At 39.4% G+C, this 24614-nt stretch overlaps 1 protein-coding gene across 4 annotated transcripts; it reads right to left on the minus strand.

Moving 5' to 3' along the window:
• Positions 1-24000, minus strand: si:dkey-33i11.9 (synapse differentiation-inducing gene protein 1-like). Of its 4 annotated transcripts, none has more exons than XM_037073581.1 (4): positions 23859-24000; positions 22197-22358; positions 21112-21339; positions 4466-5517 (listed from the first exon to the last, which is right to left on the minus strand). In XM_037073581.1, the coding sequence occupies exons 2-4, from the start codon at positions 22338-22340 to the stop codon at positions 5362-5364; spliced, it is 528 nt and encodes a 175-aa protein (XP_036929476.1). In that variant the 5' UTR covers positions 22341-22358; positions 23859-24000; the 3' UTR covers positions 4466-5361. The 4 variants fall into 4 exon arrangements, with proteins under 4 accessions (XP_036929478.1, XP_036929476.1, XP_036929477.1 ...); XM_037073582.1 differs by lacking the exon at positions 23859-24000 and adding an exon at positions 23651-23738; XM_037073583.1 differs by lacking the exons at positions 4466-5517; positions 23859-24000 and adding an exon at positions 1-1141 and having other exon boundaries at positions 22197-22514.
• Positions 24001-24614: the final 614 nt, after the last annotated feature.

Raw genomic sequence — 24614 nt, forward strand, 5'->3', positions numbered from 1 at the left:
TTTTTTTCTCTCAATATTCTTGACCTTTATGAATAGAGATTTGGTATACAGTAAAATCTTACATATTCAGCTTGTTAAGAAAAGAGTATACAGACATTGCGTAACTAACAACACCGAGGCCACATAACACACCACAGCTTTCAAAAGAGGTGAGCAAGAGTCACTGATTGAGGAACCCAGCTGTGTAGCCATATTGGCTCCACTGTTGCTAAGTCTTGGATTTTGAGTGGAACTCTGGATTCATGTAAAGCTTGAACAAAGAAGAGGACTCTGATGCAAAAATTAACCAGATACACTCTGATGGGAAACAGACCCACCCTTTGTTTTTGTTACTTGTTCAGTGTGAGCTAAACAAAACCAAATCTCTCCCTCCTGAGTATTTCTGAAGTATTGTTGTTTCTTTTATATATGATAATATGTTAGCATACTGTCGAGAGGGTTAGAGGGTGTTATTGGGTGCATATTTACAACCAATAATTCTGTTTCAGGTTAGTAATATTCCACCCTCCAGACAAATCTCTTTCAACTGAAAACTGTGGAAACTGTACTGATAATCATCTGCTATTTGAACATACAAAACACTCTTTGGATAATACTTGAAGTTTACATTTGTGGTGAAGCAACACTATACTGACACTTAACTCCTAAGGCATCAACGCTGAAAAACATTTGTCATGATTTTTGATGTGTGATTACAGAAAGCAAATGACAAGCACAAAACATATAGGTGACATATGAATCTTTGGAAAGTTTTGGTGGCAGAAACAACAATTTAATTAAAGAGCTTCTGCAGTCTGTTCACAATTGATGGTCATCTACTGTGGATAATAATATCAATAATCTCTATAAGGTATTTTAGCCAGTGGGTAACTTCAGGGTAACACATTTGAATGAAAAAACGCAGACCAGTATAGCGTTCTTGATGTGGTCTGGTTATGTGATCTTATGTCAAATGAGAGAGGGGACTAGACATATGAAAGATGGTGAAACAGGTTTAACGAGACATCATAACAGCATAGTAGACAACGGTGAGGATGAAGAGCCCAATGCCGACTCCCAGGCCCGCGTGGTTCAGTCTCCTGGCTGTCTTGCTGTTCTCCTCTGCCCTAGGCCGGTCCCCGATGTGGTTGGCTTCACGGGTCTGATGGTGAGAAAAATATTTGAAATTGAGCGAGTGAGGTCTGCTGTCTGTTCAGTGGGTGGTGGAAAGGGAGATCAGGACTACCCATAATGAACAGAATCTAGTTCAGTGCCCCTCCTCTCCATAAAAACGTTGAAATCAGTGGACTGGCACAAGTAGAGGGGTTCTGTAAAGTTGGCAGTCCAACTCCCCAGTGTTAGTTTTACCAGTCTTTAGCTTGCAAGTATTAGCTTACATTAGACAGGATAAGCTTACCAGACATAGTAAGATGTAAGGTACTTTATATTTGCTTAGGAGTTCTCTACTCAACTCACTTCTCCTTTCAAAAGTTGCAGAGTCTCCGCTGAGTCTCCATCCTGCAACACTACACCGCTTCCCTTTTTACACCACCTGTGTATATGGCGAACTTCTATGCTAACAGCTCCTGAGGAACATATGGGAATCTGAATCTTTAATTGCTCAATCCTCCACTATGTTCACCAGCTACTTGTTAACTTTGACTGTAGCTTGGTGGTAGAAGATGGTGAGATAACAGAAACGAATGAGCTGAAAGATGCCAACATGCTCGATGGAACTGCATAGTCAGGTGATGATTCTTTTTCAGTTTGTCATTTGGACTGACATCTTAAAGGAGCAGTTATGTTAGTCATTATTACTGTGCAATATAACTGAAATGAAATGAAATGTCTTTAAGAACATTAGATAAACATTTGATTGTCCTGTCAGTAAAACCAACAACACCAACCAACCAGGTGGCCTAATAATGACAGTCAAGCTTCAGCCAGCAGTGATGTGATGCCATGTAACTGAGATGATACAAAGAGGAATCTCAGGCTGACACTGTAGAATAACTGATTTAGATCCACAGTATGTGTTGACATGTAGTAATATGGATTCACTTTAAAAATGACTCTTTGTGTCTGATCTTAAGCCATCCATTTCCACCATGTTTTTCATTTTGAGAACAGTGTTGTTTGTTAAAATCTCTCCAGGCTGATGACGTGGAAAAGTGAGGTTCTCAAAGTCTCAACAGTTGCTGAAACCAGGCCCACTATCCGGCCAGGTCTGGAAAAGAAAATCTGTGGTAACCACTCAACCCACGTCACAAGCAACCTGTGGCTGTGACACACATGCATTTCCGCTGGTTCCTACCTGTGGTGAAAGTGAAAGTAATCTTTCTGATTTAAGTATATATTCCAGTAAACTGTTCATCTGTGAGAATAGGTAAATATGGTACAGTTTACACTGAATGCAGTTGATACTGAGCACACCTTCTCTTTTCAGAAAATACAAACTCAAGCCTTATTTATTTCAGCAATTCAAATACCCTTCAGCATTTAAAAGACAGAGGAAGATAAAATATTGAATGCAGATGTTTTCAGATAAACATGACACATGTTGTAACAATAAAAATGCATTTCTCACTGTTGTTAAGTTTTTCTGAAAACACATCCTGCTGTGAGATCTGACGAAGCAACGCGCCATTTTAGAAGGATGATCTGAGCATCGGGCAGCCCTCTGCCTTTAACAAGAGACCAGCCCACAGCCTAATCAAATCAAACTCCAAGCCTCACTCCTACACCCATATCATATCTCTGTGTCTATGTGATTGTGTCTGAGTGTGTGTGTGTACCAGTGAATGTGCGTGTGTGTTGTATGTGTCGTGAGAAGGCCCAGGCAGCTGTCGTGCAGCTGGTCATGATTATCTGCAAATGTTTGGCTTGATGGCTGTGCCCTGTTCCAGAAACGGCGGCTCTGTCCTCACGACCATGCGCTATTTGTACTGGATAATGTCCCAGTAAGATTCAGCTTTTTCAATCATTACTCTGTATATATTTTGGATTACTGAATGATGAGACACAGAAGGGATGAACGTTAGCTTATCATTTTGCTTTATATATTCCACCTTCTGTTAAACTATCAGAACCTTGAGTCAGCCCTAATCCACGTTTCTTACTTACTAACAGTAACTGTAATCATTTGATACCAAACCCCTAAAAGTGGATCAATTTGATGTAATTTATCCTATTATCCAAGTAAATGTACACATGGTATGACACTGTTTCAATATCATATCGCGTAGTGAGTGATGACAGAAGTAGAAAGTCCCAGATCAACCCCCGCCACTGTGCAGAGTTCTCAGACCATCATGTGAGTTGTGTATCACTGCTACGCTCAGTACGTTTATACAGTGAGGTTATGGAAATTCCCCAAATTGACCTGACAGACTCATTGCACTCCCCCATTCATAATGCAATGGAAAAACTTGAATTTCACAACAACTTGTTGCATACCATCAGCCAGGAACAAGGCATTTCGGTCAGCCACATCTTAGTTTTTACTGGCATTTAACTATATTACAACTTACATTAATTAAATAAAAATGCACTTGCAAAACAGTCGGTGGTCAGTGACCTTACTGAAACTATAATGGTTTTGCTGTTTGACTGTAGAAGGTTAAAAAATGTTTTCAACACATCGTTCTCTTCTCCAAAGCCACGGAAGTATGATTGTCGCTGTTAAAAAAAAAAAAAACACTTGCTGTATTGGTTTCAAATCAAAAGACGCCAAACAGGGACTGACCACAGCCTCCAAGGCCGACGCAGGTCAGTTTGACGATTTGGGACAGTACGGAGGTGATTTACTTTTGACTTCTTCTCTGGTGGTACACAGTGGTTTTAAGGGATGTGACTGGGCGGGGCCAGATGGTTAACATGCGAACTCCAGCAGACTTTTTACATAACATCAACACACTTGTTCCTTCACATTCTGTTATAAATGTTAAGTAAATGTCAGGCTTTTTAATGCCTTCCGAGGCCCTTGCAATGCAATGCCTCAACACCGAACAGAAAGTATTTCCTTTATGTTGAGACCATTCATCATCAACCAAGTGCTTTCTCTCTGACACATTAAATCCTGCAGTTCTCAAGAAATTCAGCATAGTAAAGTGGCAACCCTCCAGCTGTAACTGCAGGTCTTGTGGTTATTTCTGAGAATTCTGTTTATCAGCACAGACAACCATTTCCCTGTCTCATTTCCAGTTCACCTTCCTGTGAAAACACACACAGCATGACAGACAAACTGATAGATAGAGACAGAGGTGGGACTGCAGATGTACTTGAAACATGTATAAATTAATCGGGAGGAGGTGAGTAGGCAGAAAGACAGAAGTCACCCTAACACATTCTTAACAAATGTTTTACCATTTGTTAAGAATGTGTTAGTCCACTCTCGGCTTTGCAGCTGTAACATAAATGTCCTTATGTATGGTAAAAAACCTTGTTACACTCAGACAAAAATAATACACAGATGAGACAGCACAAGTGTTTTTTTTTTTCCTCTCAATAAACTTTATTTATAAAGAAATTTGGTATACAGCAAAATCTTACGTATTCAGTTTTCGTTACATAAACACCATACAGACATTTCATGGCAAACGACACCCAGGCTTCATAACACACCACAGCTTTCACAATAGGTGAGCCAGAGTCAGTGATCGAGCAACTGGCTGTGTATTGGCTCTACTGCTGCCAAGTTTCTGCTGATTTAGTGTTAAGCTTTGCAGTCTTCTACAGTTGAAATAAAGAAGAGGACTTTGGTGCAGAAAGGAACTAGATGCTCTCATAACGTGCACTCTCACATCAGATAACCTTTGATGGGAAACAGACCCACCCTTTGTTTTTGTTACTAGTGCAGCAGGAGCTAAACAAAGCCAAATATCTCCCTCCTCTGAGCATTTTTGTTTCTGTTGTTTCTTTTATATGCAATACTATGTTAGCATACTGTCAAGAGGGTTGGAGGGTGTTAGTGCATATTTATAGCCAATAATTCTGTTTCAGGGCAGTAATATTCCAGCCATCAGACAAATCTCTTCCAGTTGCAGAAATGACAACTCAACTCCACTCAAAATGAAATCTGAAACTGTGCAAACTCTACTGGTAATCATCTGCTATTTGAACATGAAGTTTCAAACTGTCCTCACTTAGTACCTGAAGTTTGCATTTGTGGTGGAGCAACACTATACTGACACTGAACTCCTAAGGCATCAATGCTGAAAAACATTTGACATGTCGTGATTTTTGAAATGTGATTACAGAAAGCAAATGAAAAGCTACAAAACGTGTAGGTGAAATATGAATCTTTGGAAAGTTGTAGTGGTTGTCTCTACAGTAAGGGAAAGTAATGGGGACTAGTACTATGGGGAAGATGTTGAAAGAGATTTAGTTGTGGAGCATAGATACGAAAACGACCACATAGACAATGGAGAGGATGAGGAACCCGATGCCGACTCCCACGGCCACATGGTTCAGTGTCCTGGCTGTCCTGCTGTTTCGCTCCGCTCCTGCCCTGTCCCCAATGTAGTTGGCTTCACGGGCCTAAAAGGCGGGGAAAAAAATATTTTAAATGACAACTGAGGGGGGTTAAAGAACAAAAGATGACAGAAAAATGTAATGCAACAAATGTTTTAACATAAGGTTAGATTGGTTTACTGAATCACAGTATGGGTGGCTCAGACCTGAGCTTTTAATTCACTTTTTAAAATGAATCTGCATTTTAAAGCAGTTTATAGTGATCAGTCTGTCCTGTTAATTATTTTCTTATTAAACCTGACCAGTTAGCTAACCTGAGATGCTCGATGATATTGATAATGGTCATGTTTCTTTTCTGCTGGATAGTTTTGTGTTTTTTTCCAATAATATATAAATATATGTTATAATATATATCTTTTCTATTTCACCATTGTCGTCTTAGCTAATTGTCCTTAGCATAATTAATCTGGTGACTTTGTTTCAAGTTTTGGAGGCTGGATGCAACTATCTCCCAGATCCCACACAGCACATCTGTCTCACGTTCAGGCCACGATGTAGCCATCGGATTCTAGAGAATGCGTGTGGTTCACCAGGTGTACCACAGTGTGTTTCGGGAGCATCCCAGAAGTGGCTCTCCCCTTGGAAAATAAGCGGCAAGTCTATTGTTGACAGATTTGAGTATAGAGCATCGTGTCAATTTTCACAATAAAGCATCCTGTGCAGACTCTGCACTTCAGCACAACAAAGTCAGAAATATTGACAAAAACACAAATGAAATGACAAGCATGAAATAATTTAACAATGTAGCCTACTCACCCATGGTGGAAACACAAAAAATGATGAAATAAAAACAATTTCATCAAGTCAACAATATCAGGCACGACGCTGAGAGTTGTTCTGCCAGCTCCTTTCGCTGGGCGAGACAGTTGGAGGTTGCAGGTTGCTGGAGAGGACCTTACTCACTTTTTCCAAGTAGAAAAGGATTTCATATTCAGCTTATTTCTTTCTAAAAATACGGTCTCACTTCAACTGTTAGCAGAGGACACCAGTTGTACTGTAAACACAACTGTGTAATATCATGAAGCTGATATGGAAGACTTGTTTTCATTTCAACCAGTTGCTTATATACACCCTTCAGAAGGAATGGAAGTAACATCATCATTTATTTGGAATTTCAAAAGAAGTAGATAAATGCTTCGCTGTCCTGACAGTCAAAAAGGGTAATCATGCAGTTTTGACAGAAAAAACATCCAGATGTCTCAATTCCTACAGTGAAACTTTAGCCAGCAGTGTTATGATGTAGTATGATGAGTGTTGGCACATGAAAGTGAAACACCTTGACTGATATTGTAAGAATAAAAATCCCTGTCTGGCACGGTGTAATCAACATAACAGTCCACAGACTATGGAGAGTTGACATACTGATATTTTTAACAATGCAGTAGTCATTTAGATAACTAAAAATGCATCTTTTGTCTAAACTTCACCCTTCCATTTACACGGTGCTTTTCACTTTGAATACAGAGCTTTTAAAAAAACTCTCCAGTCTTAGATTTTTACAAACACTCAAGTATGTTGTTAAAAACCAGGGCGACTATACAGCCCTGTGGTAACAACTGGTGGTAACAACCCAACTCACACTGTACCTAACCTGTAGCTGTGACACACATTTCTGCTGTTCCCCCACTGCTGCGGTAGGGCTGACAGTAAATCTTGCAGAATACATGTTCCAGTAAACTGTAAGATTAACAAAATATGGTGCCGTCTACACTCAATGCAGTTCATATTGAGAATACCATATCTTTTGGGCGAGAGAAGGTATGTCAAGGAAGACAAAAATTGATTGCAAACATTTTTAAATTCTTGACACGTCACCGTCTTCGTCAAATCAAAGTCCAACTCTCACTCCCCACCACATCTCCAAGTGTGTGCGATTGGGTCTGATTGTGTGTGTTTACCAGTGAACATACATCGCAATATTGGAAAAATACCTCCACAAAAGTACACAAGAAGTTTGTTTTCTTAAAAGGAAGAACTGACACTCGCGCATTTCTCACTATTCTAGATTCCTGTTCTCTCACATCAAGCGTATTAAATATTTTTAGTAAAAGCATACACGCCTTGCATATAGCTAAGGGTGATGGGATAGCCTCCTCGTAGTTTAACAGGATATTGAAACTGTCACTCTGGTCTCATTCTTCCCACATCCCCAGTTGCTTTCAGTGAATAATAAAAAAAAAACCCGACATAATTTATGCTGTTTCCACAACAAGGTTAGACAGCTCAATCAATAAAAAGGCAAACAAGAGCAACTGTGACTCAAACCCTGAATCAGGTAAAGAGGCTGTCTGGAGCTGTTCCAAGAGAGTGCACTCTTGTTGCAGTGCTGTCAAATCACTACACGGTTTAATGTGTAGAATTCACATTAAAAATAAAAAGATTCAAACTAATATTTTCACTTGATATTTTCTGCAATTGAAGCAAAAATTGATACTGTTTGAGATTTACATCTAGCTGGTTTACTGACTTTTTTGAAACACAAGGGAAGAACGTTGTTACTATGATTATATATAACAGTGACTATGATCAAATAACATTACCCCCTAAATGTGGATCAATTAGACACACTTTCCCCTGTTATCCCCCACCTGCATTATATTTGTCCATTGTTTTTTTTGATGAGGAATTGCAGTAGTGGGATTACAGCTGTGCAACTGCTGCTGCTTGAAATTTCAAATCAAAATACAGTAAATGTGTTGGCTGATTATTGGCAGTATTTTATGGATCAACACGTGTTGTCAATGGAAGATTCCCCGCATTGTCTTGCTACCCTGTCAGAATCTCTACACTCAAAACCTCTTTTGTTTGACGTTCATCGATTCATAAAGCAACTGAAGAACTACACTTTGGTCACAACAACTTGCACAAAAAGGGAACATTTCGGTAAGCTAATGTCAATTGTAACTGGCATGCAACCTTGAATCATGAACAAAATAAGAAAGAAAATCTTGTGAAACAGTCTGTGGTGAGTGACCAGTTTACACTTCCTGAAACTACAATTTTAAGCCCCCAAAAATGTTTAGCTCATTTCTTTTTTTTTTTTTTTTGATTCAATGGTAATCTGTGATATTCTACTTAAAAAACCTTAACAGTGAATTTCTACAGCACAAAAAAGTCCTTTTCATGCAGAGAAAATTCTTTGGTTGTTTGAAAATCACATCTTTCTCAATCAACAGCAGATTTCAGGAAGTGGGAGTCAATCTCCAGCTGTTGATAAACCCAGCTGTTAAGTTCCTTCCACGCATTCACTTCTCCATTATCACCCATTATCACAAGTGAGTGAGTATGTGAGCACGTAGTAATTTCTAAACAGAAGCAGTTGATAATTGATAATCATCAGAAACACCCTTGACGCTCATTGAAAGAAAAAAACAAACAAAAACTGTTCAATTCCTTGTGTGTTCACATGCTTGGCCAATAATGATGATTCTGGTCTAACACTCGTTGCTGCAAAGAAATCTACAAACTGTAAACATGGACGATTCCGACACGTTCAACTGAACAGGACAGAAGATATGGACAATCAGCACAGTTTCAATGTGGGCACCCAAGCTCACTGTCACCAATTCAGTGCACGACCAAATGTGAAGTATGATCACAATCTCCCCTTCTGTTCCTGAGTTATGTTTTTTGCAGAACATTATGACATCGCACTCAAGTGACAAAGGCCAATTTGTGCATGATTTCTTGAGTCATGACCTTTTTCTTACTTCCCACTCCCTCCTCATTTGACAAGGAGGAACTGCGCAGGGATCTGTACCAATATCATCGTACAATTAAACTCTTACATCATTTTGCAAGTACAACAACAAAGGCTAAACGCTTTATACTATGGGTCCATATTTATCTTATCATTTCATTATGGTTTCCAATGTGGGAGTATGCAATTTGGTAATGAAACAGCGTTCAGTTACACAAAAAATGGGACAAAGTTGCAAAAGTTAGAAATTTGCACATGGGCAAACATTTCAACTATATGGTCATTGATGATCATTGGTTTAAAAAAAATAATAAAAAAAAATAACAGCAACTAAATAAAAGAACGCCTGCCAAAGCCAACTACAACATTATCTGAATTTCTATGTATTCTGTAGGAATTGTTATTGAGGCTGTTTCATACAAATAAATAAGACCTAGTGACGAACAGGAATATGTGCATGGATACAGCTTCATATCCTGCAAGCCAATATCCTTCAATCATATTATACAGACAGCCACACTGGTGCTCAAATTGCATTAGATGCTTTCTTGTAGATTGGCTCAGCTTTCCTGCTGCTGCTGCCCTATTGTCTGCCTGTCTATCTTCATGTCTGCCCTTTCTGATTTCTCCTGCAGTAATGTCTGCGTGTGAGTGCGTCTTTCTGTGGTTTGAGACATACATCCTCTGCATTAGAGCAGTCGTAGTCATTGTGAGTGACGATGGGGTAGAGAGAGCAGTGGGCTGAAATTTGTGAGAAAATCTCAGAGAGCTCAAGAAAGAGAATGGAATAGATTTCAAAAGACCGCAGGGAATTTCCCACGCAAGATAAGACAAAAACTAAAATCCAGAGTCAAGCCTGACATCGCACGGTAAATTTCTCTCACATGTTTCTCAGTCTCAATCTTCCACTCAGTCTGTCACCTCCTCCCACACTGTTAGTACCACTTTGACAATTAGCTGGTACGTTTCACGACCAAACATCCCCCACAGCCCTAACCTTCACTCAGACAGCTCGATCCTTTATTCAGCCCCAAGCCTTCATCTGACTGGCTTATGGCGAAAGGAAATGCATCCCACTCTTTGACACTCTGTACCTCTTTGTGACACACATGTTCCCCCTTTTCATACCAAGCACAGTTACATACAGATGCAGAGACACAGGCTCTGTGTTCAACAGGTATTTTTTAGGCTCATGTGGCTGCTAAATAGACGTAGTCTCGAGGCCGCATCCTATTTCAGGGACGCCTGCCCCTTCAAAGTGAGCTCTGTGTGATTTTCAGCTTCAAAGGGTCCACTAGGTATGTGTTTAAAATCTCACATCTGGGATTTATTATAGTCCAGTTATCTGGGGTGAGGCCCAAAACAGAAACAAGCACTGTGATTGCTGTTACGCCCACCAAGACAGACGGGACACAACATGTTGTAGTCAGGATGGAAGAAACACTGGACATATTTATAGTTCACCATAATTTGGCCAGGTCAGGCCAGGTGATCAGTGATTCATAGCTATAATAGGTGGATTACTCATTTCACCTGAAAAAGGTGGAAAAATCAATATTTTGGTCGGCAGCTGTTTTTAGTGCCAATAACTCAATAATAAACCAACTCTCTGAGATGAACCCTAATGACACGGAATCAAAATTAGCTGGCAAACAGATGGGAGCATTTAGCTGCTACAAGATCATTTTAATGAGGAGTGGAATGGACTTCAAATGTATCAACAAAAGTAAATGTCTCTGGATGAATGCTGATATTGCTCTCTGTGTTGTCAACAGGCAACTGTTTCCAAAAAATAATGTGAAAAGTGTTTACAGTAGGGCTACAACTAACGATCAATAAATCCATTGATTATCTTCGCGATTAATCAATGAGTTGTTTGGTCTATAAAGTGTCAGAAAATTATGAATTCTGATTAGTGTGACCTAAAGCCCAAAATAACTTCTGTTTTGCTTTGTGCACAACCTAAAGATATTTAATTCACTGTGTGGAGGCGTAAACAAACCAGAAAACATTCAACTTTAAGAAGCTGAAATTTGAGAATTTAAAAAAAAACTTTTTTCTTAAAAAGGTCCCATATTATGAAAAACACGTTTTCTCTGGTATCTACATATATAAGCTGGTCCTCCCTGAGCCTGCCAACTCCCAGAATGATGAAAACAAGTGACTCCTGCATGGTCTCTGCAGCCCACCCACTGGTAACATGGTGCTCCTACAGGCTGTTCAGATTCAGCTCCTGTCGGTATGTAACGAAAGGAGTCATTATCATAAGCCAACCTCCTCTGCGCGGTGATAGGAGATATCAGAGAGGGGGACGTTCATCCCAGAGGTGAAGTTCAGTGTGTCCAGCGGTAAGATAGCAGTGTTTTGCAATGTCGTCGCTCAGAGCTAGACACGCAAGTAGCTCTGTTGTTGGTTGTAAAAATCAACATAAGTGCCTATATTCTGTCCCAGCTACAGAACAACAGAAGAGAGTGGTTGCCTTTCATTTTTAACGACAACGTGCCGGCTACAGTTCGTGTTAGCTTGTATGTGTGTGCTAACCACTTCACATCGGACTGCTTCAGTAACGAGGGTCAGTACAAAGCTGGCTTTACCTCAACACTGACCCTCGTACAAGGATCAGTCTCAACCATAGCGGACCAAGCAACTGCCCCAAGCCACAGGTAAGTGTTGCTGCGGTTTGATAATATTTACTGTTGCAGAAGAACTGTAAGTTGCCTTTACTGTTAGCAGGAGCTAGCATTAGCTACATGGTAGAAACTGTAACAACACATATGAACCAACTAACATATTCAGACACACTAACCATTCTGAAACATCCTGCTGCAGCAACAGAGTTTGTACCTCTTCAGGAGCCTCTCCTCCTGGATCTGATTCTGGGTCAAACTGGTATGGTTGAACGACAGCATTATAGCAATACATCCACCATTAACATTAACGAATGCTACCACTAGGGTAAGTTCTCAGTGGAGTTCACTTGAGCGACTTTTAGACAGTTGAAATTCAGGATCACAGATGGGTTTGGGGCAATACATACCTAATACAGTGTTGTTGGACCTCTGACAGCTGTGTGAAATCGATGAAAAACAGTATAATATAGGACCTTTAACAAATTACTCACAGCTATCAACTAATTATCAAAACTGTTTTTTATTTACTTAACAGTTGGCAACTAGTCAATTAACTGTTGCAGCTCTAGTTTACAGCTTTTGTTTCTATGCCTTCCCAAAGTGGCCAAAAACATCAGTTGATGCAGCTTTAATGAGTAAGAACGTAAATAGACGGTACATTTTAAATGGAAGTTATAACAAACAAACACAAAGTTCTCTGAGATGTTATAGAATTTTTTTTGTATGTGTAATATATATATACTTGAAAAGAAAGTTGAGTGTGGGGTGTGAGTCAATGGCAGCAACCAAGTTTACTTGGATTTTACCTGGTGTTAGAGGTAATTCAAAAGCTACATTGGGAAATGAAGATTCTTAGATGAGTAGCTCGTTTGTGAGAGGCCGAGCTGTGGGTTGTTATAGATGCCTCAATGCCACAATCAATGCAGCACTGTCTTCCTGTTAGGTCATGTTGAGCAAAGGAAAAAAACACTGCTGAACAAATATTTACATTAACTGTGGTCACAGCTACATGTTTATTCAGTATTTCACTACACCTTCAACTGCAACACAGAATACACACACTTATATTTGAAATTCATATTAGAGAAATGATGAATATTACTTATCTGAAACTTAATTGAGCAGTCTTCAAGGCCCATCAAGTTAAAGAGACTTTTCTGTAGTCTGCTGTGTTGTTATGTTGTATTTTAATGTATTTCAGTTTTCATCACTCAGCACTCTCTTGACTGGCAGGCAATGTGTGTTTGCCTTCATGTTGTTCTCTGCAGCTCTGTTTATATTAACACATAGCTGCCTCCAGTGGGGATTGAATCTCTGGCAGCGTAACAGCATGCAGTGTGCGAGAAGAGCAATGCATATGTTAAATGATATAATTTTCTGGATGGCTATATTCAGAAATGGCAAAGTAAGAATACTTCTGTGTAATTAGTCTGCCCATTCAGCTCATGAGGGAGTTCTCACATTGTTCACCAATGGTGTACATGTACAGTGTTTACCGTTAGTGTAACAAAGAGCAAGCATGTCAAAATGAACCATTGAAACTGCAACAGTTACGTCTCTCATAATTTGTAGCTGCTTTCTACACTATGTTGTGGGGTTATTTCTTGTTCTACTAAATCAGAATTTGAGTTGAAGGCTTGTTCAGACATTGGTCTAATTATCATTAATGCAATGTAACTGGAATAAGAGATGTATGCAGTCAGTGAGTTTTAAATGGAAGTAATATTCTTGGCAGTTGCAGCATCAAGTAAACTTGATGTTAAGTTGCACTGTTGTTGCAGTGACGTGGTTTCTGCAGAGGGACAGGAAGTACAAACCATGAAAGTTACTGTCTGGATGTTCATCTGCTGTCAATAAGAGATAAGCTCTGAGGAAGAGCTTATGGTTTGGAAAACAAAGAGCCGTTTGATGACGCTGTAACAGGAGCGAGGAGTGGCTTGGTGCTAGAGACACAGAGTGCTGATGTCTGATCCTGACAAAAGCGTCGCTTGTCTGGACACTCCAGTGTTCAGCATTCCAAATCTCAATAGAAAATAATTCTCTTTTCTGGAAATTACTCGAAAAAGTATTGCCTTCCACAGCAGTTAAGCCTTTACAGACAAAAATGTGAGCTACAATTTGGCACCAAGTCAGTATTTCCAATCGGGTTTGTACAGTACTTCCCTCACTTTGCTCTCTTGTCCATCGTGGTTGAAAATGTCAGAAAGAAAATGTGAAGTGAGACAGATTCCAGGGGCCAGCTCTGTATCTTACAACCACTCCCTCTCTACTTTCCACTCTCACTCCAATCTCATATCCGTCTCTGCCTTCCTTTCTGTTTGGCCTTCCAGCAAAAACTCTCAAACTGATGCAAAAACACACATAGTTTAATACACACCACAACCAACATATGAGTGTCTCTCTGTCCCTTTCCTCACCCTAATCCCCAAGTCTTGGCCACTTTTCTTGCACTTCATTTTTTTCTTGTATGTTCCTGTTGTGACTCTTGGCTCCATCTCCTCCCAGTTCATTCAGCTCCCTCAGTATGTAGCCACGAAAGAGGCAAATGGAGACACAATAAGCCATCCACTCCCACTGATCTATACTAAATAATTGGACAGGAGCACTAGCGGATGGTGCCTGATTTTTTTTTTCTTTTTCAGTAATCAAGGGAAATCAAGGGAGGGTCTCAATATTGCCTGATCGTCTGATTAGATGACCATAAAACGTGACCATATGATGGTCACAATTTGTGCTTTTTCAAATGCTATTCACAGATCATTAATTAGAAGTCAGTAATTATAAGTAGAACACTGGGGTCATGGGATTTGTTGTCGTTATTGTTAAACAAATCACTATAGCCAATGAAATGTGACTCATGCAGAGATATTCCTAGAGGAGGCAATGAAAGTTTTTTTTCATGTTACATTTCGTGATCAGATAACAAGATAACATAATCAGTTGACTAAGAACATTGTCCTGACAACAAGGAAGCAGTTTTATCTGTAATCTCGTGTATTTCATTAGAAAACAAATCTATGTTTACAAGCACTGTAAGACTGAGAAAGCCCTGGAAGGAAACTTCAGCAAACAATCTTAAAATGTTGATTATTTAATCATATCAGTGCAAATAAGCTGCTCTTCTATGAGGGCAACGAGCTGTGAACGTGCTTCTGTCGAGTTATCAATACCTTGAAAAGACTGGTCATGGATGTGGTGTGGCCAACCGTAGGACCTGCCCACAGAGGACGCAAGATTCGCTTGATCCATTCATTCTGAATGAAGTAACACAGTGACCAACACTGAACACACTTCCGCACACCAAAAACTGAAACTTTTGAAGCTCCTAATACTCCTATATCAAAGGAGCATTTGCGTTTTGAGGGGAGTGGAACTCAGAGAGACATAGTCTGTTGTGAATGTTTTGCCTATTACTGAAATGGCAATAAAACTGTCAGCTGTTCAACACAATACCTACCTGAAATTAGTTATATAAGGTTTACTCCTAATAGACCTAATTGATGTTAGTATCTCTTCTACCCCACCCAGTTAGGACTTGAGGTGCTGCACAAAAGTGACAGACTAGAAAGTGTGACTTTCAGGAAACCCTAGATCAAAAAGTTAAGTCACTCCTGAAGCTGTATTGAGGATCATCAAATGCTTTTTAACTGCTATACAGATTTGAATTCAGTGTACTGCTGATTGCAGTGTAAACCCTGTGGTGTTGCATACCCTTAATCAAAAACATTTTATTTCCCAAGAAAACACATCCAAATATGTTCACTTTACTTTTGACAAATACCAGTGGGAACCCAGGATAAGTGAGTGTGTGTTTGTGTCTTTGTGCACCTGTGTGTCCACATACTGATGACAATGGTTCATACCAAAACAAAGACAACTTCTCCAAACATCATAAATGCTAGCACAAGACAACTTAAGTCCCACCTAAAAATGCTGTTATTAAAGCAAATTATGTGGATCAACTTTTAATGCTAAAATGTCAGCTTACACTTCAGCTGTGGGGCCAAATATTTGAACAACACAACAAAATTCCTGGGTGGGTTGGACTTCCCTTTCCTCTCTACGTGATACAGTGATAAGTTCAGGCCAGTCAGCACGAAAAGTCTCGTCAGATGCTCACACACACACACACACAGACACACACACACACGGATCCAACGATGTAAGAGGATCCAACGATTCAATATGGTTGACTTTATGTTGTACTAGTAAGTAGCTCTTTCTGCAGTGTTGGTCTCTTCGATTGTGCACCATTTCAGTCAACAACATTCAGATGGATTTCATGATCCTCGGAGGATGATTGTGGTAATCACCTGACTTCACCTCTAGTTTCACATTTTTTTATTTGGGTGAAAAGTCTCAACCACTACTGGATGGACAGCCATGAAATCTGATACAGACATTCAAGGTGACCACCGTGCCTTCATTTAGTCTCACGGAGCTGAGAAAATGTGGGATAAATTAATAAGTTTTATTATTTATTATATTGTTTTTTTGTTTCATACTTTTCAACCCAGTGTTCAAAATGAATACAATTTTGTAGTTGGACATACATACATATGTGCTGCAATGACTACTGCTATGATAACCTGAAACTTTCCTGACTCCTCACCAGTTACCCAATCAGAATAGCTCTTACAGTCACCCTTCTTGACACTGAGAACGATTAAATGTCCCATTGTTAGTGTTAACGCGTCATGGAAACTGAAAATATGTTCCAGCTATGCACATAAAAGCCAAATTACTACAGTATATACACAGCTTTGTACTGCTGACGCTGTATTGTTTCTGCTGTTGTCCCAAACTGACAACTGCAGATCTAATTAAGTTAATTTAATTAATGCTGCACTGTACATTAAATAAAGGAACGGAACCTTGCAGGAGCTGCTATGGAAAAATACGATAGTACTGAACTACCAAGATACGCCTTTGGTCCCTTTTGTAACAAAACACATTATATCTGTTCAGTTTAACAGCGATGCATAGTATACAAGACACCATCGTTTCTAAATGTCATGGATTCTTTCAATAGGTTTATCAAGTTTCTGAGTTCACATCAGGACAAAATTCCCGATGGTGACTCCAGGAAACTCGTGCATGTTTTGTTTCAGGGCTGCTCTGCTATTCATTCATGCAGCAACTGTACAATCTTACAAACAGGGTGCTCATGGAAAGTAACTGTGTTTTTCAGAAAGAATAATTTGACTTTGGAAAGGTCTCGTGTTTAAGTCTCTTGCTCCAGTATTTGACTCACCAGGCACAGGAAAGGGAACTGCTGTTGTAACCTTTTGCGTTGTAGGTGAAGGTCTTTGTCATTTCAAAAAAGGTTCTTCATAAGATCAGATGTAGAGAAAAATATGGATCATAAGTTTATAAATATGCCTACATTCATGGAGAGGAAAGACGCAAGACAGATGTATTAGAGCAGATGAAGAGGAAACTGGACTCCTTGGGTAGTAGGTGGAATCTAGAATTAGAAGTGTTACTGTTAAGAGAGAAACTTGGAAGATTGGGTAGGCACACTATCCAGAGTAAAAGTAAATAAGGCAACAAATGAGGTCATAATAGGGTTGTTTCTGCCAGGCTTATCTCAGGAAAGCTCAAGCACAATGTACACCAACACTGAGCAGTTTTTCAACTCTTTCACAATCATGCATAGTGCATGCAAAGACAATCGGGCAACTTGGGTGACATCAGACAGACAAAACATACGGATCAGTGTATGACAATTATTTATAAAATAGTTTTCACAAATGAAAGTTAGGAAGTTATTATCATATGGCTGGCTAATATCAGTTATCTATTAAGCACCAAAAAGAAGGCACATTTTTCATTAAAACAAGTGTATTTATCCTGTTGTAGATCAGACCTTTCCAAATACACTGTACTTTGTACTGTTTGCAGTGGATGAGAAAAAGTAGGTGGACAGTGTCACAATCAGGTTAACAAGTAATGTTTTCCAGTGATTAAGCTATCTCGCTGTCCATCCAGGATACATGTAGGACATAATAGAATTAAAGTGTTTGTTAAAACGTTCGCACTGTTATCATCATTTCCTTTTTTAGGCTATCTTCAGTATCAACAATAATCCTGTGAATGCTGTCAATGGTAACAATGCAAACAGGACCTGCAAGCAGCTAAAACTTTCACAAAAGATTAAACTCAACCTATTTTAACTTATCACATACAGTGTACATCAGTGTCAGTGTATATCAAAAACCTTGCTTTACATAAACTGCCCAACATTGGATCATTTGTTTTTGACTGGTTTAGACTGGACCAGCTAGTCAACATAAACATATTGAGTGAAGTTTGTTGACATGTACTTGAATCACAGTCTACGTGCTGAAGTTCATGTTTTCTAATCAGTTAGTCTTTGCTCCCATTTAGAGCTGCAAAGAGGCCCTGTGCAGTTCCATTTTTATGAAAAGGCTTTTTATAAAATCTACATCAACTGGAGTGGAGTGTGATTACTGTGCAGATGTAACAGATTTGTACACTGCTTTGTAATAATGTACTTGGTTTGGAACCACCTCTTATCTTGATATTTTACTACAGTAATAGCATTTTTATTCAAAATAGATAAGACAGCATAACTCAGACACCAGATGTGTCATTTACATTTTAAACCGTCTGGCCACAAAATAATAACATTTAAATTATTCAAACTTCCATTTAGTCAATGTCCCTATTTCCACAGTGTTGTAACCATTTTTCCCCAAATAACCACCTTTTTCAAAATAGCCATGCCTTTCAAAAATAGTAATGGAACATTCATCAGTCATCTGACTCTACAGAACTAAACAGTCAACAGTCATTTTTACAATACTCTCACATTATCAATATTGAGGTATTTTTTTCAAACATATTGTGATATTTGATTTTGCCGCCCACTCCTAGCATTCATGAAGTACTTCTGAGGAGATTTCAAAATACTGAGATACATGTCATATCACAATATTATCTTAAGGCCATGCTGTCGAGCTCTAGGTACACGCAAACAAAGTAGGGTATAACTGATGCTGGTTTACCATCGTGTTTACGCTGCTCAGTCCTGCATCTTTGGACCTCATACAGTATCTGTTCATTACTGTGACAGCTTTGGAGGACCAAATTAGAGAAGGCTGCTGGCTGAGTGAATACTCTAAATTACAGTCACCGCAGTCAGTCTCATGTCGCAGACAGGCACCAGTCAAATAACCTGGTGGCATATAACTGAAGAATAGATGGCATATTTAATGGACTTTTCTCTGCATATATCTCTGTAACCACAGCCTGCTCGACAAAGACCAGGAGAGGGCTGAGCTCGTATATTCTGTAGGAACAACAGAGACCCTCTGTGTATGACGACAGAGACAAAGAAACAGCAGCCATGTCAACAGTCTGGCTGTGGGACTCCTTTCTATGTGTTGCTGTCAAGGTAAACACTGGACGCTAAATGTGGAGTAAGTCTAAAAATAAAGTTTACTACTATAGAAGGTATGCAACGGTCAGTAGTCTGCCTCCAGCACACACACACACACACACACACACACACACTTGCACCATGCAGTATGTCTGTGTGTATACACAAGCAAACATACCAACTGTTATCTCTCCAAGTTTTGCGTATGTTTCAAGGATTAGGTAATCTGAATGTTTTCTGCAGTATATGATACATTTGCTAGTTTTTAATTTAATAACTTAACACACTGTGCAGAAACAAGTCAAACCACATGGGAGATTTACCATAGCATAGCACCCTTAACGACAACTTTCCATATGCATGTAAGACTCTCAGTCAGGGTACTTAAATGTTTTAGGGCCAAATAAATGTTAAATTTGGCTTTTAATCAGTTGAAGAAGGGTGTAGGAAGTGGCACAAGAGTTTTTTGACTCTGACGAGTAAACACCAACCACATGGAAACAATTGACCAACTCTTTCTCTTAAAGAAGTGCATACTTTCCGGCTACACCTCTCTAATGAGATACAGGGCAAAAACAAACCCATTAACTTTTTGAGTTACCTCAGATAACAAAAACATGACTACATATATACTAAAGACCGAAGTAACATCATTTAGTCGTTTTAAAAGTTTCACAACACAGAGCAGAGTAATCTTTTGTATTACATAGTTAATTTTCACCACTGTGGGAGTGGAAGAAACTTGATGCCTTAATGTCTATAACATTAGACTCTCAAACCAGCAGGAGAGAATGTATTACAACTATGTTTCATAAAGACACCAGAGAACTACACAAGAGACACAGATAAACAGATGAAAACCAAGCGAAAACAATAACATTAAAACAAGTTTTAAAGAAAATGGGTGAATGAAAGTTTCTGTAACCATCTCATTCTTGGAGCAGTGTTTGAGGAGGTGTTTGAGACAATGCAATGTATGGAAGCAATTCAGGCCAGATTGTTTCTAAGCGGTTACAACATAGAGGAACAAAAACATCTTGTCTGTTTTTTGTTCACATCCTCCCTGGTGTCTCACAGACCTCCACCCCTTCCTGAACATCACACATACTTCCCCAAACCTGTCAATTACTGCTGAATTCATTAAGTGCTGAAACTGGAACTGAACACCACCTATGTCCCAATTCATGAAATCTAAATAATAACGTGTATATTTACTTTCCAGGCTCTTTAAAGGTTAAATACATGAGATGCTGAGCATCAATAAAGCAGCAAACAACTGTTTGCTATGTAAAGATTTAGTGGCATCCTGTCACACTCTCTCTCTGTTTCTGAAGACATTTTAAATGAGAGATACTGCATGTTGTGCACTAGCAGAATCTTGATTCATATTTGATCGGCACTGCCTAGTTTTACAGTTGGATTCTAGTTTCAAGAGCAGTTTGACGCAGAGTCAATGATGCATACATTGTTCTGGTCAGAGATGCTGGTGCTCTCATCTAGCATCAATGAGCGTCTTTTTTTCACCTTTGATAATGTTAACAACAGAAGATCTTCCTTTTCCCCCCATAATCTGTATAATGCATGACAGCATCCGTTCTACTGGAATTTTAACACATCTCTCCATCCCTGCAATAATCCATTAAGTGCAGGTCGTAATTTAAAAAGTGACCGACAGAAAATCGTTGGTATTTTTTTCACTTTTTGGTTAGCGCTTCTCTCATAGATATGCCTTGTTCAGCTGGAGGATAGACTTTTCATTGGCATGTACTCAGAATTAAATGACTTGGATCCGAGTTGGGAGAAGAGCGTATGCGTGGCTGTGCACCAGCCCATAAAGAATATAAATGCTTGTGACTCAAACTCACTGAGATGGAGTAGATGAGGGCAGCAATTCCAAGCGGCAGGCAGCAGCACAGCATGGTGAAGATGGAGTAGCCCAAGTAGTCATTGACAGGGTTAGCCAGAGGGCCCTGAGTCACGTACACGGTGGGCTGGACAGCAACGGCGACTGGCTGTCCCTGGTACTGCTGACCCCCGGGGTACGGCTGCTGTCCATATGGGGCACCTCCATACTGTGGCGGAGATCCATAGCCCTGAGGGACGCGCACATGAAATACAATTCAGACTCATTGTCAGGTCAACAGGAAACAGGCATGGTGAAGTCAAACACAACTGATGCCACAATTCTAGCATGGGAGTCGTGTACAACAGGTGAGGTTTCATGTGAAACGAAACTGCAAATTTGGCCACAGGCATGGGGGGGGGGTTGTGGCATAGAACTTGGCAAAAACAAGTCCTTGCAGGTGATGTGTGCGTGAGCACAAATGAACTGAAAATGAATCTAATACTTTAGGGCGGGGTGATCGCAGTGGCGGCTCCGGCTGCCTTTCCCATCAGAATTACATTTAACGGGTCATGACATCGCAGTTACAGGAATTACTGCTGATTTATTTATCATGTGTGAAAAAGAAAAGCACATTCGTTTTACTTAAACTTGGATATTTAGATCCTACAGTCATACATACATGACAAAACATACTGAGCTAACCAATAACTGAGATTTAGTTCATTATTATTCAATAACAGAACCCACTCACACTTATCTGCCAGGGAACAATAGTTAATAATACATTTCAAAGTAGTGTTTATATTATCATCATTTTTATTATTTGGTTATATTATAATTTATTTTTTTTATTTTTATTTTTTTTAAAAAAGGGTGGAGTCGGCAGTAATTAAATTGATAAATGACTGTTACGCGGTTTAAATTGCTTTAAGACTACTTGACATTATGGAGGCTAATTGAGAAAACTCTTTGCGTTGTCATTATCATATTTCACAGTTCAATGGAAATAAATAACAAACGCTTAACTGCACAGCATCTCCCCATATACTTTAAAACTAATACATTTGATTTTTAGTTTTAAAGGCCCGGTGCTGGGCTGCTCACCTGCCCCTGCGGTGGGTACGCTTGGCCGGGCTGAGGGTACACTGGGTTGTCGTGGTAGGGCGGCGGTGGGGGCGACTGGCCCATGGAGGACTTCTCACCGGACCAGTCCGTCGGAGGAGCGCTCGCAGACTTGTTGGGGTCCATAACTCAACTGCTTGGTCTCTGAGATTTCAAAAACACAAAAATATACCTTTTTTTGAGCGGGTATCTCACAAATTTTCTTCCAAAGCGTTTGATGTGAATTGTCCACGGGACTTCTCTATGTTTTGCCCCTGCTGCGGCTGCAACAACACGAATTGTCCAAGTGTGGCGGTTTGATGAAATACTCTCATTAGTGTCAAGTGACGCAGAGAGAATAGTGAAACACCGGTGATGGATTTCAGAATAAAAGCACGCTGGCACATGAAATGCATTTCCTGGAGCAACAGTATACTTAGATCATACATATGGCGAAAAAAATAATAGATGACTATACATACAAATTAATTTGGATGTAGGATTCATTCTTCCTTTTAGACATAGATTCAATAGTTTTTTGGGATGGGACACTGGGTTAGTGTCTTGGCTTATAGGGTTAGTCTTACGTTGCCACCTACAGTATGTGCAGTGCTGGTGCTCAGATCTTTGAATCTTTTAAAGTAAAAGCACCAACAGTTCAGTGTAGAAGTTCATTCTGCAATCTAAAGTATAAAAAGTATAAAGCATAAAAATATACTGAATGCTACCAAAAAAGTAGAGTGCTAAAAGTATACCTACTCATTGTGCAGAATGGTTATTTTCAGGACAATATCTATATCACTGGATTATTATAATTGATGCATTCATGTGTTCATCACTTAACTGTGCAGCTAGCAGCTGGAGATAAACTTAATTACTTTATATACTGCAGGATATCTTGTGAGTATACCTCTGGGGATGTCCTACATTTGTCCTTATTTATACATAATAATCATTAAAATTACTACATTACAACAACTACCACTAATAATAATAATAATAATAATAATAATAATAATAATAATAATAATAATAATAATAACAACAACAACAACAACAACAATAATAATAATAATAATAATAATAATAATAATAATAATAATAGCAGCATTTTTTCTGAATATGAAAAGTAAGTATTAACTAAATATATGTTCTAGTAAAAAGTAATATATTTGAGTCTGAAATGTAGTGGAATAGAATATAAAGTTGCAAAAAAGTTGTGTTTGGTTTCTGGGCTTCTGATGAAAACAAGCCCACGTGCGGTCTAAGGGGGCTCGCATTGCATCTGGAGTTAACAGCCTGCTCATGTTGCCAAGGTAATCTCAGTTCAGCGCCGCGGTTGGTGACAGGATGCTTGTTTTTGTTTTGTTTGTTTGTTTGTTTGTTTTTTTGTCGTCAGCACGGAGCATGGACCGGGGACTGAGGACTTTATACAGCGATCGGCTTTTCTGATCTACATTGGAGTGCTGCTGATCTTCTCGGTCCGCGGCTGTGGGATCAATCAGCTGATGATCTCACGAGACGCTGCACTGCCACCAATGCAACCTGTCACACACAGTGAATAGAGCGGATTAACCCTCTACACGGAAATATTACGAGATGGACGAGCAACTGCACCATACGAGCGATGAAGCTTCACGTTTACACAGAAAGCTGCTCGCTTACCTGTTGACTACCCTTCTCCTCGCTGGAGACGTGCAACTGGTCTACCGTGTAAATGAAATTGAACTCATTGCCATCACTATCACCCTGTCTCAGCAGATGTCATTTAATGTGATTGGCGTGCATAGACAACCGTCATCTGACGTCACGTTTTATGAGCATTTCAAGAACCTGCTTAAAAAATTAGACAAAAAGAAAGAATAGTAGTCTAGCTCTTGGCGATTTTAATTTAAATTGGACTGAAAAAGCAACTAGAAAGAAGCTAAGAGCACTTACAAATCGGTTTGAACTGACTCAATTAATAGATGGACCCACAAGAATAACAAATGTCTCGAAAACACAAATTGATCTCATCTTTAGTAACAAGCCTGAGAGAATTATTTAATCTTAAATCTTAATAACCTTCTCACTGGTTTGTCAGATCACAATATGACTCTTTTTGCAAGGAAGTTAACAAAAAACAGGGTTATTTACCAACAAGAGATAATTAAACACTCCTATGGAGTAAGGAAACAAGACATTAATGCATTCAAGGAAGAACCAAGTCAAACTGATTGGAGAGATGTTTTAATCACAGACGATATAGATGCCTCCAGTGAGTCTTTTATAGGTACAATAAACAGAATTAAAGAAAAATATATAAAAACTGCTCCACTTGGCTGCTCCTCCGTTAAAGGCGTTCATATCACTGCGCTCAGACAAGAGAACAACGAGGACGACAGGCAGACGTCACTGTGCAGTACAGCACAGATGTACTGA

This window comes from Acanthopagrus latus, chromosome 17 (assembly GCF_904848185.1).
Source record: "Acanthopagrus latus isolate v.2019 chromosome 17, fAcaLat1.1, whole genome shotgun sequence".
NCBI lineage: Eukaryota > Metazoa > Chordata > Actinopteri > Spariformes > Sparidae > Acanthopagrus > Acanthopagrus latus.

What these genes read in the sequence shown, in the direction of transcription:
- si:dkey-33i11.9 (XM_037073581.1), bottom strand. Translation starts at nt 22,340, where the DNA reads ATGGACCCCAACAAGTCTGCGAGCGCTCCTCCGACGGACTGGTCCGGT. An exon ending in CGTACCCACCGCAGGGGCAG is followed by an intron (nt 21,340 to 22,196) that starts GTGAGCAGCCCA and finishes CGCGTCCCTCAG; the next exon opens with GGCTATGGATCTCCGCCACA. An exon ending in CCCTCATCTACTCCATCTCA is followed by an intron (nt 5,518 to 21,111) that starts GTGAGTTTGAGT and finishes CCCGCCTTTTAG; the next exon opens with GCCCGTGAAGCCAACTACAT.